Here is a 17,316-nt window from a genome sequence, read left to right on the forward strand (position 1 = left end):
ACTCGGAAATTGCCCCTTTTGATGTTGGTTGCTTAAGGATTCGGCAATTTGTCCCACTTTCATCTCAAGCATTTTCAATTGGGTTGCTTGAGCCTCTAACCTTTCATCGGTTCTCGTCATGTGGGCTTGAGTGGCCGTTATGAATTTCATTAAGATCTCTTCAAGGTTGAGCTTCTTCTCTTCCTTGATCATGCCATCACTCACCGCAAATCCGGGCGGTGGTTGCAAGAAGTTATTGGGATTACCATAGGAAAGATTCGGGTGACGATTTGCTTGAAACCCTTGATTGTATTGCCCTTGTCCTTGATAGCCACCTTGTTGTTGGGGCCGGAAGTTCCCATAGCCTCGGTTGTTGTTGTTGTTGATGTAGTTCACATCCTCAAAGCTAGTTTGTTCTTCAACCACGGGTTCTACTCTTGATATTGACATAGCATCAATCTTGCTATTCATAGCGGTCAATTGAGCCGTCAAAAGAGCTATTGGATCCGAGCTTGTTGTAGCCGCCACCTTCTTCAAAATAGTCCTCTCCCCCGGAAATTGGTAGCTATTTGCGGCTAAATTTTCAATGATGTGGGCGGCCTCCTCGTGGCTCTTCTCCAACAATGCTCCATTGGCCGATGCATTCATGTCTCTTTGCATCTCACCACTACACCCGGTATAGAATGAGCAAATAATGGTGTTTTGATCCAAACCATGGTTGGGACACTTCCTTATCATCTCTTTGAATCTCTCCCAAGCTTCATAGAAGGTCTCTCCATCGAATTGATGAAATTGGACAATGTCCTTCTTCATCTTCATTGTCTTACTTGGAGGGAAGAACTTGATAAGGAACTTTTGAGCCATTTTCTCCCATGTAGTGATGGAACCAATCTCCAAAGATTGATACCACGTCTTGGCTATGCCCCTTAGTGAGAAGGGAAAGAGTCAGAGTCGAATGGCATCCTCCGGGACTCCATTTATCTTGATAGTATCGCATATCTCCAAGAAATTGCCGAGATGTCCATTCGGGTCATCTTGAGAAAGACCGGCAAATTGATTTTGTTGCACCATGTTGATGAGACTCGCCTTGAGTTCAAAATTGTTGGCATTGATTCTTGGGGCATGCACTCCCCCTTGTTGGACCACGGGTTGGAACATATTGCTAATAGGTGGTGGTGGTGGTACATTCCTTCGAGCCTCTTGCTCATTGATACGCCCTTGCATAGCCTCCAATTGTCTTTGGAGTTGGAGGATCAATTCTTGATTTTCCATCATGTTTCCCTCCATTTCTTTCTCTCTTCTTGCTCTTGCTTTGTTGTGTCGGCAAAATGCTTCAACCTCAAGGTTAATGGGTATAAGAGGTGCACCCTTAGACCTTGTGTTCATACACTACCTACCAACCAAAAAGAAACAAAGAGTCAAGACACAATCTTAAAATTGAAAATAAAAATAAAGCAAGTAAAATGTCCAAAGTAGTTAAGCACAATGATTCAAAATATCACAAGTAATCAAACTAAACTAATCCCCGGCAACGGCGCCAAAAACTTGTTCGCTAATATTTTCACCACGCCGCAAGTATACGGTGTAGTTGCAATATAAGGGAAGCAAGGTCGTATTCCACAAGGATTGGTGAATTTAAACTTCTTTACACTATTAATAAGTTGTTTTTAATCTATTTAGACAACCAAAGTTCAAGAGGTGTTGATAACTAAAACAAAACTAAATAAAGCAAGAAAAGTAAATAACAATAACATAAACTTAGTGAATAAATTGGGGAATGACTTGAATGAAAGTTATCCTAGGGACTAGATTTCGATAGATCGTAATGAACTTCAATCTAAATCAATTTAAATCTTGATATGGCCTACTTATCTAGGGCGATCTCCCCACTAGTTTTAGCCCCCTCCCGGACGACTAAAACGGTAGATTACGGGTCATAGTTGCCGTCCCCGGTCAACTTCTAACCTATAACTCCCAAAAGCACAAAGGATCGGTAAACTCTCACCCAACTCTCAACCTCCCGGTTTATTGAGTCAATATGTTTCAAGCTCCTAATCTATTATGATTATCCTCTCCCAATTCAAATCACAAATTAGAAATGCATAGAAAGTGACCAACAATCCATACAAGAATTAAAGCTAGGGCTTGAAAAGATAATAACAAGGAAATAATCAAGACATATATTAAGCATAATAATCAATCCATCACATAATCAACTAGCCTAATCCCCAAACCAATGGGGGATTTTATCCAAACATGTTCACAAACAACAAACCTAAATCAAAGAAATACATAAATGAAAGAGAGAGTAAGAAGTGACAAATCCTATTAATGAGCTTTCTCCAATCTTCTCTCCTCTTCAATGCATTCAATCTTGGTAAAAAGATGTGGTAATGGAGGCTAGGGTTTGGTGTGGAAGAATTGGGGAAGATGGAAAATGGGTGTGTTGAATGTTGGGGATGATGAATAATGTGAGGAAAAAGGGGGAGAAAGGGGTTTAAGGGGTGAAAAACCCGACTAGGGCCCACTTGGGGAGGCTCCGCCCTTTTCCCGCGGTCCTGGCCCGCGCCCGCGGCCTTCAAACGTGGGGGATGCTCAGGGGACCCGCGGTCCCGCCCCGTGGCCGCGGGTGGTGACCGCGGGTGTCTCCTGAGTCGGGAACAGCTGACCCGCGGTCTTACCCCGCGGCCGCGGGTGGTGACCGCGGGGTACTGGGCGTTTTGCACAGTCCGCTCGTTTTGCTCCGTTCTCCCTCGTCCGGACTCGGATTTGGTCGCCGTTTGCGCTCACGGATTCCTCTCGAGACGTACTTCAATATCATATCTTCAAAATCCTCCAATTGATCCTTGATTTTTCCTGAAATTACTCCAAAACTACACAAAGATATCAAATCTTCATAAAACTAAATATTCGGGCACAAACAAGCATTCACAAGCAAAACATGAAGGGAAATGACAACAAAACATGTGGAATTGAGGTACGAAAACCATATTTGTCAATATGTAGCTCTCACTCATGTCAAATCATTCATATATAGAGAATATGTAAGCCCTAGTTGAGGAAGATCATATTACCAATTCTAATCATAATTCTGTCTAATCTAGTTAGGTATTTATGGGTAGCGTAATTAACTTGTATATGTAGCTCTCACTCATGTCATGGTCCCCAATATACTAAATCATTCATATATAGAGAATATGTGAGTCCTAGTTGAGGAAGATCATATTACCAATTCTAATCATAATTCTGTCTGTGATTAGAGGTTCGGGAATTTGTTCCTGAATTTATTTCGCATCTAAAATTTTAATTTTGAAGGTTCCAAATATTTCTATAGATATGATACTATCTAATAATTGAGTGCAATGTTGAAGTTGTGTTACGTGCTTATATTTTTTTTTCTTCTAATAAGTGGTATTAAAAACAATCATCGATTGTTGATTTTTCTCAAAAACTCTGTGTATATATATAGGGACGGAGCCAGGAATTAATTTCGGGGGGGCTGAAACTGTACGGGGGTTCGCCCCCGAGAATTTTTTTTTTGGGCATTCTGTATATTTAAGGTATTTTTTTTATAAAAATACGAGCATAATACTAATAATAACGAACAATATTTTCATAGATTATATAGTTTCAATATATCACAAAACTTTTTTTGGACATTCCGTATATTTAAGACATTTTTTATTAAAGGCAAGCATAATAATAATAATAACAAACAACATGTTCATAGATTATATATTTTCTATATATTACAAATTAGTTTCAATACATTATAATTTTTTTTAGCATTTCATACATATTAGGCATTTTTTATTAAAAGACAAGTATAATAGTAATAATAACAAACAATATTTCATAGATTATATAGTTTTAAATAACGGAATTATCCTTAAATTAAGTATATATATGAGATAATATAATAACCAAATACTCTTTTATAAAACAAAATTATTTTATAATCGGTATAAACATATATCTATATATATTTTAAAATTAAAAAAAAAAAAAACTCAAAATTTGGGAGGGGGCTCTAGCCCCCTGGCTCCGTCCTTGTATATATATATATAGGGGAAGACTAAAATAAGAACGCTTCTTAAAATATAAATTAGGAACCATTTTCAGCCCTTAGATCATCAAGATCTACGGTTAATTCATCACCTTGTTGGATAAATTCATGGTCCTGAGTTCGAATCCCAAAGGTAGCAAAAAATTATTTTTCGCAATTCATGCTTTTATACAGTTTATTCATGCGTGTTATACATAAAATTCATGCATTTTTTATGGTTCGTAATTCTTAAAATAAGGGTGGTTTATTGAATAACCGCCCCCCTATATATATATATATAGGGTGTGGTTCTAGAGAGAACTACATTATTTGTGAGAACGGGAGAACCATCAAATCTAATGCATTCACTGTAAAAATTAATGCATTCGCTGTTAAAATTAATGCACTCAAAAAAAAAAAAAAAAAAATTGCTCCCTTCAGGATTTGAACCCAGGATCTGCATTCATCCAACAAGATGATGTATCCACCGTAGATCTTGATGATCGAATGGCTGAAAATGGTTCTCCGTTCTTTTTTTATTTATGGTTCTTTCCTGAACCTCTCCCTATATATATATATATATATATATATATATATATATATATATATATATATATATAGGGGAGGGCTAGAATAAAAATACTCTTAAGTGTATAAAATATAAATGATTTTCAGCCCTTAGATCATCAAGATCTACGGTTGATTCGTAACCCTTTTGGATGAATTCGTGGTCCTGAGTTCGAATCTCAAAGGTAACAAAAATTTATTTTTCACAATTCGTAACCATGTTGGATGAATTCGTAACTCTGATGGATAAAATTCGTACATTAAAAAACGTTTATATTTATATTTTAAGAAGTGTTTTTACTGTAGCCCTCCCCTATATATATATATATATATATATATATATATATATATATATATATATATATTAAATTGCGTAATCAATTTGTATTAATATTTAATCGATCGATTAATTAAATATCTCATCATGATACACATGTTTTCTTGTTGGTTATAGTAATTGAAGTTCTTGCCTATGTTTCATTGGAGTTTCATGCTCCATTTGTATAGTGACAACGACATACCTATTTTGAAGTTTGTATTCTTTTACGTTTAGGTTTAGGGTGTGTTTGCTTTGAGGTATATAAGGGAGGGATAAACTATATTTATCACATTATACTTCGTTTGCTTTGATGTATAAAAAAAATCGGACAGTGATGAGGACAGAATCTGGGGCTCTGATTCTTCGCCTCTGGAGAGAACCTAAGGCTCGGACACCTTCCCTTCTACTCTAAGTTGAGAGGAGGAATTTAGTGAAGAGGAGTTCAATGAAGATGAGTTCAGAAACAAAATCCAGCATTGGGAAAAGTAGAGAATACACTACAAGAAAAATATTTATAAACACTGGTGTAATAGCCTAAAAATCAGTGGTGTTATAGGTGTCCCAAAAAAGATGCTAATAGACACCGATTAAAAACCGGTTCAGTTAAAAATCGGTGTCGTAGATATATATATGACACCGATTTTTAGCCGGTGTCTATTAGCATCTTTTTTAATCGGTGTTGTAGGTGTCTAGGACACCACTTGAAAAATGCGCTAATAGACACCGATTTAAATGCGGTGTCGTGGATATGTATTTTAAATGCGCTAATAGACACCAATTAAAACCGGTGTCATATGTATTTTAAATGCGGTGTCGTGGATACTTATTTCAACCGGTGTAATAGGTACAATTGATATCAATTTTTATTGATATTTTAAGCTCCTACGACAATATTTTTTTAATAAAATAAAATTTAATTAATAACATAAATAATACACAACATATAAATATACATTATCATAATCAACATTCATTACAATAATATAGAATGTTATGGAATAAGTTTGAAACATGAATCTAAAAAATTTAAAAATATAACAACGTTTTACAATTCGACTTCCAACAAGTTCTTAAATAACTATAGAGGGCATCTGTTCACTTTTTATCCAAGCTGTATCCATCATATTGTCTGCAAAATTAAAGACAATAACAATAATTGATACAGTATAAAATGTATACACCATAAGAAGTGTGACCAACTACTTATGACTTTCAATAAACTTCAAATAAAACAATTACCAATGCTTGGGATTCAAAGAAAAAAAAAATCAATTACCAATGATTGCAAAACTGATTAAATGAATAACAATATTTGCACCATCCGACTTTATCTTATATTAACATTATATATATGAGTAGCAATTAAATGAATAACAAGCACTAAAGAATATGTAGATGGCAGTAATCCCAAATTGACATAAACAATTAACAAAAATTGGGAAATGAAGCTCTCATTTGTGATTTAGTTTTAAAGCCAAAGTGGTAATTATTAAATCCAAACAATACTAAATCATAAACAGGTATTACGAAGTTTACTGCATTTAGTTGCAAAGTATGTAATATAATACTGATGTATCTCATCAAACAATCGATAATAGAAGGCAGATGTTGCTATTTAATGAGCTAATGTAACACAGTAGCAGTGAGTGCCTAGAATATCCAAAGCAATGCAAAAATATGGATTAAATACTCAACTCTTGATGATATGATATCTAAACATGGCACGGTTTAGACATTGTACATGAACCTGCAGCATTGCCAATTAAACTCTCAATCATCCTTGAATGCCTGCCTGCAGATCATCGCTCACATTAATTAACAAATTTCATTTGGAGAAGAAGAGAATCACATAAATTAAAGAGAGGCATTATTGCTCTAACCGAATCTTCATAACGACAATCACACCAGGGATTGAGAGCATTTGTAGATCAGGCAAAGCTACACTTGTTCAATTAACTCAAAAAATAATTTACAAATTATGACATTCAATATATCAAATGGATCAATATGAGGCCTCTTTGAATGGGGACGTTGGGATAGTAAGCTCTAATCTTGAGATGGAGGCTGCAATTTCATTGCTTGCTGCTCCAACAACATATCACCTCCATCTTTCACATTATTTTTCTTCAATTATCTCCTTCATTTGTAGATAAATGATCAAGACATGACAACTTTTTTCTTTCACAATGATCTCCTTTTTTAAGAGTCAATTATTCAAATCTAATGGTGAAAGTAATGATTGATTAATTTGAACGCAATTATCATGATTACTTGTTGGTTTACACGCCTTGATTGTTTGTCTATAATTAATCATTTATGCAAATGGTGGCCTATGAATCGAAATACTGATGAATACACTTATTCTTCGTGACAGTACACCATATGAATTAAAATACTGCTAGCTAGTAGTTACACCAAACGGAATAATAATAATACATCCCAAACGTCTTCTCCATATAAAATGTATGTGATCTAATTAAGATTTAAATCCTAACGCTCTCCCCTTCTCAAAGTCTTTGTTTGACACGATGTGATCCAAGAGTCCAAAAATTAATTAACACAGAGAGACTCTTGGTACCTGCATCAGCCCATTTAAAGTGGGCCATGAAATACGAAAATGGGCTGGGCTAAGTTTGAAGTTGGTCTCTGATAATGGAAATCAGCTGAAAGCCTTTTCCTTTCCTATTCCTTTTCATATTTGTACGAGGTATAAAAGAATTTTACAATATCTCCTGTACACCCGAGTTAATCCGTATCCAAATCCTAACCTGCATGATAATTCAAATTCGCATCTTAATCTAAATTATGTAAATGACACTATTCAGTTATACAAATAACATTGTAATTGACACTATTTAATTATATAAATGTCACTGTAACATTTAAAAATGTTATAATATCATTTTAAATCTTATAGTGTTATTTAAAATATTATAATATCAATAACAGAAAGTGTCATTTATACGCAGTATCATTCATAACATAATAGTGTCACTTACAAGTAGTGTCGTTTGTATAACCCAATAATATCATTTACACGACTTGAGTTAATCGAATAATATAATTTACACCACTTGAGTCAACATATGAGTTTGAATCAGGATTTAGCTACGGGTAAACTCGGGTGCACGGTACACCCGGTTTACCCAAGACCACCTCAAAGAATTTAATCCCATCAACGTGGCCATATAAGAGCCACTTAAAACATGCAAAATCAGTGCCCTCATTCTGACACTTCAGTAAAGTTATGACTCTAGTCCGTATCCAAATGGGCAACGATACAACCAAAGCAAAAATCTCAGCCATTATCCTCAATCAATCTCCACTGTCCATTCTCTCCATCCTACGCCTCTCCCCTCCCCAAATCCCCCAACCATATCCAACAAAAATCACCATAAAACCTCTCTTACTCTTCACTCTCACCCACTAACCAAAATATCCCACCACCACCATGGCCTCCATAGCCCTCAAAACCTTCGTCGGCCTCCGCCAGTCCTCGCCGGAAAACAATGCCATCATTCTTTCCAAGCCCGCCGCCTTGCCCCACCGCAGATTCCGGATAAATGCCTCCAAGTCCAGCCCCAGAGTCACCGGCCGCAACCTCAGAGTGGCCGTGGTCGGCGGTGGCCCTGCCGGCGGCGCCGCCGCCGAGACGCTGGCTAAGGGAGGGATCGAGACGTTCCTGATCGAGAGAAAGATGGACAACTGCAAGCCATGCGGCGGCGCCATCCCTCTGTGCATGGTCGGGGAGTTCGACCTTCCGCTGGACATCATCGACCGCCGCGTCACCAAGATGAAGATGATCTCGCCCTCCAACGTGGCGGTCGACATCGGCCGCACGCTCAAGCCGCACGAGTACATCGGCATGGTCCGCCGCGAGGTCCTCGACGCCTACCTCCGCGACCGCGCCGCCACCGCCGGCGCCACCGTGATCAACGGCCTCTTTTTGAAGATGGACCTGCCGCAGGCCAAGACCGCGCCCTACGTCCTCCACTACACCGACTACAACGCGAAGACCGGCGGCGCCGGCGAGAAGAAGACGCTGGAAGTGGACGCCATCATCGGCGCGGACGGCGCCAACTCCCGCGTGGCGAAGGGCATCAACGCCGGCGACTACGAGTACGCCATCGCATTCCAGGAGCGGATCAAGATCCCCGATGAGAAGATGAAGTACTACGAGGACCTGGCGGAGATGTACGTGGGCGACGACGTGTCGCCGGACTTCTACGGCTGGGTGTTCCCGAAATGCGACCACGTGGCGGTGGGGACGGGCACGGTGACGCACAAGGGCGACATCAAGAAGCTGCAGGTGGCGACGCGCCTCCGCGCGCGTGACAAGATCCAGGGGGGGAAGATCATCCGCGTGGAGGCGCACCCCATCCCGGAGCACCCGCGGCCGCGGCGCGTGCTGGACCGCGTGGCGCTGGTGGGGGACGCGGCCGGGTACGTGACCAAGTGCTCCGGGGAGGGGATATACTTCGCGGCGAAGAGCGGGCGGATGTGCGCGGAGGCGATCGTGGAGGGGTCGGAGAATGGGAAGAGGACGGTGGACGAGAGCGATCTGAGGGTATATTTGGAAAAGTGGGACAAGACGTACTGGCCCACCTACAAGGTGCTGGACATTCTGCAGAAGGTCTTCTACCGCTCCAATCCGGCGAGGGAGGCGTTCGTGGAGATGTGCGCCGACGAGTATGTGCAGAAGATGACCTTCGACAGCTATCTCTACAAACGCGTCGTGCCCGGTAACCCCTTGGATGACTTGAAGCTTGCTGTTAACACCATTGGGAGTTTGGTGAGGGCCAATGCGCTCAGGAAGGAAATGGAGAAGCTCAACGTATAGCCTCACCTTCACCCTTTTTTGTTTTCTACCATTACAGAATTGTATTACTTTGGTTTCCGCTGCTTCATTCATACATTTCTCTTATGTATGTTGGTTGTAATTGAAGCATATGTAAGATTAATTCGGGACTTCTATTTGGATTTGTACATATACTTCTTTACTTTTTCAATTTTAGGTACCAGTAGAAATACCCTACAATGCGTAATCAATGTTATTTTATTTTTAAAAATATGAAAAATATAGATATAATATTTAATTTTTTAATTAATAATTTATTCTATTCTATTAAATTATACAATTATAATAAAACATCTTTAAAATAATAGTAGTACCCAATAAATTAATAAATTTCTCATGTCCCAACTTGAACTAATTCAAATATAATCAATTTTAATAAAATAATAGTACTAATATTCTAGATAACCCTTTAAAAAGATATAGGCCCAAAAAATTATTTTATAACGGTTTCATTGTACTCCCTCCGTCCCGGCTTTTGGTATCCAGTTGAGAACGACACGGGTTTTAATAAAGTGATTGATGTGTTGTGAGTGGAATAAGGGTCCCACATTTTATGTGAGAGTTAAAATAATTAAAGTGGAGTAAGGGTCCACCTACTTTTACTAAAAATAGAAGTGGATACCAAAATGTGGGACGGCTAAAAAATGAAAGTTGGATACTAAAAGCTGAGACGGAGGGAGTATTTTTTAAGAAATCTAGTGTTAATATTGAATTTTCAAAACATATACATTTCAATATACTACTCCCTCCGTCCACGAAATGAGTACCCATTTGTGGACGGCACGGGTTTTAAGAAATGTATGGAGTATAGTGTGAATAGTTTAAGGGTCCCACTTTTTTGAGTGTATTAATTAAAGAGATGTGTGGGGTACACTTGCCAAAAAGGGAAATGAGTACTCATTTCGTGGACGGACGAAAAAGGAAATATGGGTACTCATTTCGTGGACGGAGGGAGTATGATTTATACAATTTAGTGAATATGTGGTATGTACCCTATGTATTTATATAATTATGATTTATTCTTTTTTCAAAAAAAAATTATGATTTATTCTTATTCGCATTTATCTAATTAAAGAAGATGGTGTTTGGCTGAGCTTATAAGCTCTTTAAAACAAATTATAAGTTGTTCACGTTCAAATTGTTTGGTAAACTAAGCTGTTAAACAATTTATAAGCTCTAAAAATAAGTTTCAAGAGCTTATAAGCTCACCAAAAAATAAATTTATATATCTCAACTTATTTTTCATAATCTTATATATATTAATTATTTTATAAATATTATTTAATTATAATTTATTATTTTCATTATATATCCTCTTAAGTTTATCTCTTTTCGATTTTCTCTCTATAAATTTTTTTTATCTCTCCAACTAAAAATTATTTCCCTAACTTACAAATTCAAATATTTAAATAGTTTGATAATTTATATGCTCATAGGAAATTATAAACCCGCGCCTCTTTAAGATAGGCTTCGCCAAATAAGTTATAATAAGTCCATTTAAAAGGATGATTAGGATCTCAGAATTGGATATATCATTATCAGTATATCTTAAATGATAAAGTTAGTTAGAATTCTTCTTCTATCTCTCTTGTTCAGTCACACTCACACGAAAACCTATCAGATTGAGTTCTTCATCACACTTCTTCAACGAGTTCCGATCGGAAGAGGTAATGGTTGCCGTGAATCCGTGACAGCGATGTATGTTGATTCCACTAAGGCCCGTCGGCGGAGAAACTGAGAACAAACCTCGCTCACACGGACTCCAGTGTGTCTCTGTGTGTATGAAAAAGTTTCCCTTTTAATCCATTCAATCAGCCACACCTTTTCCTTAATTCTTACTCTACCACCTCAATTTGAACTTTCAAGCTCCAAGGTACGTTTACTCTTGCTAATTTCTCTTCTTTTTTATTCACGTTTCTATTTAATTGCTGTGCGTTTGATTAGGTTTCGCTCTTTTTATTTTTACGATGATAATTTGACAAAATTTAGATTTAACTTGAACTAGTTTAGGCTCATAGATCTTTGTTGCGATTTTTGAAATGGTTGTTGAACTTTAATTTAAATGTCGGCTTTTGTTCCTCTGTATTCCATTGGTTCTCTCATTTCTGGCCGTCATTGATTAATTGATGCAATGTCTCTACTTCTTCACGTATTAAAGGAAATTCGTGGTGTTCTATTTATGTTAAATCATCATTGAATATATATTGGAATTTAGTTAAATATAGGTTGAATTCTTCTGAGTTTCTATGTTAGATGGAAATGTATGCTCTGCTTTCTCAGTTTCAGGTATGAGGTATCTTTGATCTTGGGCGTTCTAGAATTTGATTTGTTTTGTTTTGTTTTGTTCAGGCGACGGGAGAAGAATTTGGCTCTAGTTTTCTTGATTCATGTGATCATGTGTACGTCAATTGTTGCAAATAGGCAGCATATCCAGTTATTTGAATGAACATGTATCATTTCTACTCATCTTCTCTATCATGAAAAGACAGTGGATGCACATCTTTTCTGATCTGCCATTGGATATCTTCATTACTTCGTGTCAAAACGGTCCTATAAAACGCATATATTTGGTTGTGCTGTTTAACAAATTGAAGTTGTGCTTAGTTTTACTATGTGGAAAATGGAAGTGTTTTCTGTGAAGTTGAAATGTTGTGTATGTCTTTGCAGGTTGCAAGATGGCAGCAACATCAACCACCACCTTCTATATTGGATCGACTGCATCTGCTAGCCCCAAAAGAGGTCAGTCAAGAGCCGTCAGAATCAAGCCCAACTCAAAAAACTGCCTTAGGAGTTTCAGTGGCCTCAAAGCAAGTAACGCCGTGAACTGCGAATCAGAATCGTCGTTCTTAGGTGGTGAAAGCTGCGCAGCTCTTAACCGCTTATACAATGGAGTTGCCCCAAAACAGAGCCACAGATGTTACAGTTATGTCCAGCCTCGTGCATCCTACAAAGTAGCCATTCTTGGAGCTGTTGGTGGTATAGGCGAGCCTCTCGCCCTTCTAATCAAGATGTCTCCACTCGTTTCCACCTTGAATCTTTATGACATAGCAAATGTCAAGGGGGTTGCTGCTGATCTCAGTCACTGCAACACTCCCTCTCGAGTAGCAGACTTCACAGGAGCCTCTGAGCTGGCGGATTGCTTGAAAGGAGCTGATGTTGTCGTCATACCTGCTGGTGTCCTGAGGAAGCCAGGCATGACCTGGGACGACCTCTTCAACACCAATGCCAACATAGTGAAAACCTTGGTCGAGGCCGTTGCTGACAACTGCCCCGATGCCTTCATTCACATCATCAGCAACCCTGTGAACTCCACGGTGCCAATTGCTGCTGAGATTTTGAAACAGAAAGGGGTGTATGATCCCAAGAAGCTCTTTGGTGTTACAACTCTTGATGTTGTGAGAGCAAATACATTTGTTGCGCAGAAGAAGAAGTTGAATCTCATTGATGTTGATGTCCCGGTTGTCGGGGGCCATTCAGGGATTACTATTCTACCCCTGCTTTCAAAGGCAATGCCTCGTGTTACTTTCACCGATGAACAAGTGCAAGAGCTGACCGTGAGGATCCAAAATGCCGAGACAGAAGTTGTGGAGGCAAAGGCTGGAGAAGAAGAAGAATCCACAACTCTTTCCATGGCCTATGCTGCAGCACGGTTCGTTGAGTCTTCACTCCGAGCTCTTGATGGGGACGCTGATGTGTACGAGTGCTCCTACATTGAGTCCAACCTTACTGAACTCCCATTCTTTGCTTCGAGGATTAAGCTTGGGAGGAAGGGGGTCGAGGCCGTGATTTCATCGGAGCTTCAAGGACTAACCGAGTACGAACACAAGGCTTTGGAAGCTCTGAAGCCAGAGCTCAAGGCTAGTATTGAGAAAGGTGTTGCTTTTGTTCAAAACCAACTGGTCAATGCATAGTTTTATACTGCGGGTGAAAGCATATTTGAGAGAAGTAAAGCAGCGAATCCGTTAATGCGTCGAAATTCCATTTTCATAGGCAGTTTTATTTCTGAAATTGGCGTCCTCTCCTTTCCTCTATTTAGGTGATCATTATGTACAACTGTACAAGTGCAACTATTATTGGAGTATTATTTTATTATATTTACCTTTTTTCTTTTCTTGGACTTGGATCTATTTCTCATTGGGCTGCGGTCCAATAAATTATGGCCCAAACATAACATGATGATTTTGTTATGTATACGAATGCATATCTTCCACCATCCAGCCAAAAAAGCATAAAAGCAAGCATATACGCAACTGATCATTATAGTTTCCTAACATTGAGATACAAAATACCAGTATATACTAGCTTACTCCATCTCGCCTAATAAAATCGTATGGCGGATTTTGAAGTAGTTTCAGAGGATTCACAGAACTACAAGCAATCTGAGAAAAAATACTTGAACTCGTCGTCTTCATCGTCGTAATCAATAATCTCTGCCTGTCTACAGAAATTAGCGGCATTTTGATCAGGCAATGCAAACGTCACAGCCACTGGTAGGCGCTACAGATTTGGACGACGAATCGATCCTTCCCATCAACTTTCTCTTCTTGTAATTTGCCTTGAAAAATGCTTGTCGCAACCTCTTCGTTTTATCCTCCAATTGCAAGTCTGGGATCTCCTCCATTAGCTTTTTCTCTTGCTCCAAAATCTCCAACGATTCCTGCAACTTCCCTTCACCCTCCTCCTTGCCAAATTCCTGTCGAAGAAAATCAGACCCTACATTCAATGAGAGAGAGAGAGAGAGAGAAAGAGAGATGGGAATATGCCTGAACATTCTTGATTAGGGTTTGGAGGCTCATGAGCTTTCTGTGTGGCCATCTCCTGATTCCTAATTCCCTAACACCTTTTCTTCAAGAGGGTTAACCCTACATTCAGCTCCCTAGCTGCTTGAGTTATAGGCATGTAGAAGTACTGTGAAATCATTTGCCTTGTCAGTTTCTTGGAAGTTTTGGTGCCGTCTTCCTCCTCTTCCAACGATCTCTTAATTCCTCTCTTATCCTCTCCTATAATTAACAACTTGTCATCATTTATCGTAGCGCCATTGATATTATAATCCAACAGAAGCAGCTTTCTGCGCTTCTGTTGAACCTGCACTCCGTCATCCAAAAATACACTCCCAGGATCGCTCAAGATAACTTCTGCAAAAATGAAACGCGAAAGATTAAATTAGTAAAAAAAAAAAAAAAAAAACTTTGAAAATTGGATCTCATCAACATTCTTATTAGGGCATGTTAATCAGATAGTGTTACATTGACCTGGAACTAGGGTTTTGCAGTGGGGATAGAAAGGGTCGTTCAGACACAATCCGAGGATAAATTTGGAACAGCACCGACAACTGTTTCTTCCATCCCAAACTCGTAGCCATGAAAACCAAGAATTCCACTGGTTTCAACAAATTCACACACAGAGTAAGATTACAAAATCAGAAATTATACTACATGTTTGTTGAACAAATACCACCTCAATCGAGTGGTGGAAGTGTGGGATGGGATGGAGAAAACATCGTCGTAGTCTTCTTTGGGAATTGTTGCGAGCGCTTGATTGTATTTTGACCATCCCATGTTGAGAGACTCGGTAATCTCCATGATGTTGAAGAATGAGTTAAGTGAGTGTGCAGTGTGTGTTGAAGTACGGAGTTGTAAATGAATGGAAATGGCGATACGAGGAGGAGGGAGGTGCTGCTGGGAATGTGTGTGTATATATATATATGTATACACGAAAGAGAAGAAGACGAGGGCAATGGTGAAAAGGGTAAACAAACCGTGTGAAAATAATTATGGTGATTTACTGCGTAGAAGATCGTGCGCCGTCGCTTGAAATAAACGTCCTGCGTGTACATGCCACAAATAAATACTTATACAATCCTCTCAATTTTATTTTATTTTTAGTCCTCTCAATTAATAATTAAATGTACATTTTATACAACCATGTTCATCTATATCCATATATATCTAATGATTATATAGGCATAATATATATGTGAAGATAGTGCTTCTCATTAATAAGTGTGGAATCTATGCTTGGGATCTACAGTTGATTTATGGAACATATATAGAATATATTATTTCAAATTCAAACTAGAAGTCTAGGAATAAGGATATTAATATCGATAAATTACTTGATTAAACTCTAATTTATTTGCCTTATTTCAAAACTGTAGTTGATATTAATAAAATATAAAATTATTGACATTATACTGCTAAAGATATACACCGTGTTTGGTTGACAGAGTCACCACAGTTCTAATAGGACGCTCATAATTAAGCGTCTTATCATATGACATTGTATTTGCATTATTAATACAAAAATGTTACAAAAAAGGTTAATTAGTGAAATATATAATTAAAATTAAATTTAAAGTAAATAATGTTACGAAAAATTGGTGAAATATTATATTATTCAATTTAAGGCAATTATCCTAAACTATTTGATGCAACATTAATTTATTTTGTCACGGTTGGCGGCATAAGAGAAAAAACAAAACACTTCATTTGAACACATCTAAATAAATTAAGGGTTTATACATTAATATATAAATGCATTTAGGTGGTGAGTGATCAAATGAAGTTCTTTGATTTCTCGAATCAACGTCAAATAAATTAATGTTAAACCTCTAATTTTTCAAATTCAATATAAAGTTCCAAATTAATTTCCCTAAAAAATAAAATCAAATTCAATGTCAAATGGTTTAGGATTTAGTCAATAATTGTCATAATTTAAATTATATATTTCACTAATTTTTATAATATTATATAATTTATTTTGACATTGCAATTGAAAATATACTCCATATTTTACTAACTTTTTCTATAACATTAATTTATTTTACTAATAATTCAAATCTAGTGTCATACAATAGGACGCTTACGAGCGTCCTATTAAAATTGTAGTGATTTCGTCAATCAAAAATTAACTTTAGTGAGGATATTATTGGTGCAATGTTAAGAATTTGTGTATTTGATTGATATTATTGAAAATTCAAGACATTTTTAAAATGACAACCAAGGATTCACGCTTGGATGACCAAATGACATCTAGGAATTAATGACGAAAATTTTCATCGCTAGTTCATCGTTAAAGCTAATAATGGATTAACTTTTCGTCGTAAAATTTCTTAGCTGCGCTATCATGATTCTAGATTTTAAAATTTTATGTTATTATTCTGTCGCCAGTAGGGTTTAGCTACGAAATTCATTGATTTTATGTTGGTAAATATTAAATAACTATTTTTTTGTTACGTTTAGAACAGACAAATAGGTTCAAGGTTTGATCTAATATAATTTCCCTATCAACATTTGTTCCTTATATCTAAATATTGTGGGCGATATAATTTTTTACCTGCTATAGTATATCGACGTAATAGAGTTCGAGGGTTTTTTTTAGGACAGTAACTTAGATTGATTTGAAAATTAGAACAATAACTTTCGGATTTTTAAAAATAGGACACTAATTTTTTTTAAGAGTAAAATATAACACTAATTAATAAGTGTTGCATCCGCAGGACATTTTTCGGCCAATTATCGACCGAGAAATGTCCTATTTTTATGACGC

The 17,316-nt window shown here is 37.5% G+C and overlaps 3 protein-coding genes and 1 non-coding gene across 6 annotated transcripts; 3 read left to right on the top strand and 1 right to left on the bottom strand.

Annotated features, from left to right (window-relative positions):
• The first annotated feature begins 688 nt into the window (after window positions 1-688).
• On the top strand, window positions 689-795 carry LOC131023979 (small nucleolar RNA R71). The gene has a single exon (XR_009101578.1). It is a non-coding gene; the product is annotated as a small nucleolar RNA R71 (small nucleolar RNA).
• A 7,339-nt stretch (window positions 796-8,134) lies between these two features.
• On the top strand, window positions 8,135-9,919 carry LOC131020407 (geranylgeranyl diphosphate reductase, chloroplastic). The gene has a single exon (XM_057949183.1). The coding sequence runs from the start codon at window positions 8,362-8,364 to the stop codon at window positions 9,748-9,750; it is 1,389 nt and encodes a 462-aa protein (XP_057805166.1). The 5' UTR covers window positions 8,135-8,361; the 3' UTR covers window positions 9,751-9,919.
• A 1,351-nt stretch (window positions 9,920-11,270) lies between these two features.
• On the top strand, window positions 11,271-13,876 carry LOC131020408 (malate dehydrogenase, chloroplastic-like). 3 transcript variants are annotated; one of them, XM_057949185.1, is made up of 3 exons: window positions 11,271-11,641; window positions 12,118-12,167; window positions 12,436-13,876. In XM_057949185.1, exons 2-3 carry the CDS (start codon window positions 12,164-12,166, stop codon window positions 13,677-13,679), a joined length of 1,248 nt encoding a protein of 415 aa, XP_057805168.1. In that variant the 5' UTR covers window positions 11,271-11,641; window positions 12,118-12,163; the 3' UTR covers window positions 13,680-13,876. The 3 variants fall into 3 exon arrangements, with proteins under 3 accessions (XP_057805168.1, XP_057805170.1, XP_057805169.1); XM_057949187.1 differs by having other exon boundaries at window positions 11,293-11,641; window positions 12,118-12,218; XM_057949186.1 differs by lacking the exon at window positions 12,118-12,167 and having other exon boundaries at window positions 11,293-11,641.
• On the bottom strand, window positions 11,340-15,350 carry LOC131023588 (protein RKD1-like). Its single transcript, XM_057953131.1, is given in 5 exon segments — window positions 11,340-14,461; window positions 14,532-14,603; window positions 14,605-14,903; window positions 15,095-15,147; window positions 15,226-15,350. Coding segments are annotated over 5 exon segments (780 nt in total). The 3' UTR covers window positions 11,340-14,230.
• Between the last annotated feature and the right edge of the window lie 1,966 nt (window positions 15,351-17,316).

The sequence above is a fragment of the Salvia miltiorrhiza genome, chromosome 4, assembly GCF_028751815.1.
Source record: "Salvia miltiorrhiza cultivar Shanhuang (shh) chromosome 4, IMPLAD_Smil_shh, whole genome shotgun sequence".
NCBI lineage: Eukaryota > Viridiplantae > Streptophyta > Magnoliopsida > Lamiales > Lamiaceae > Salvia > Salvia miltiorrhiza.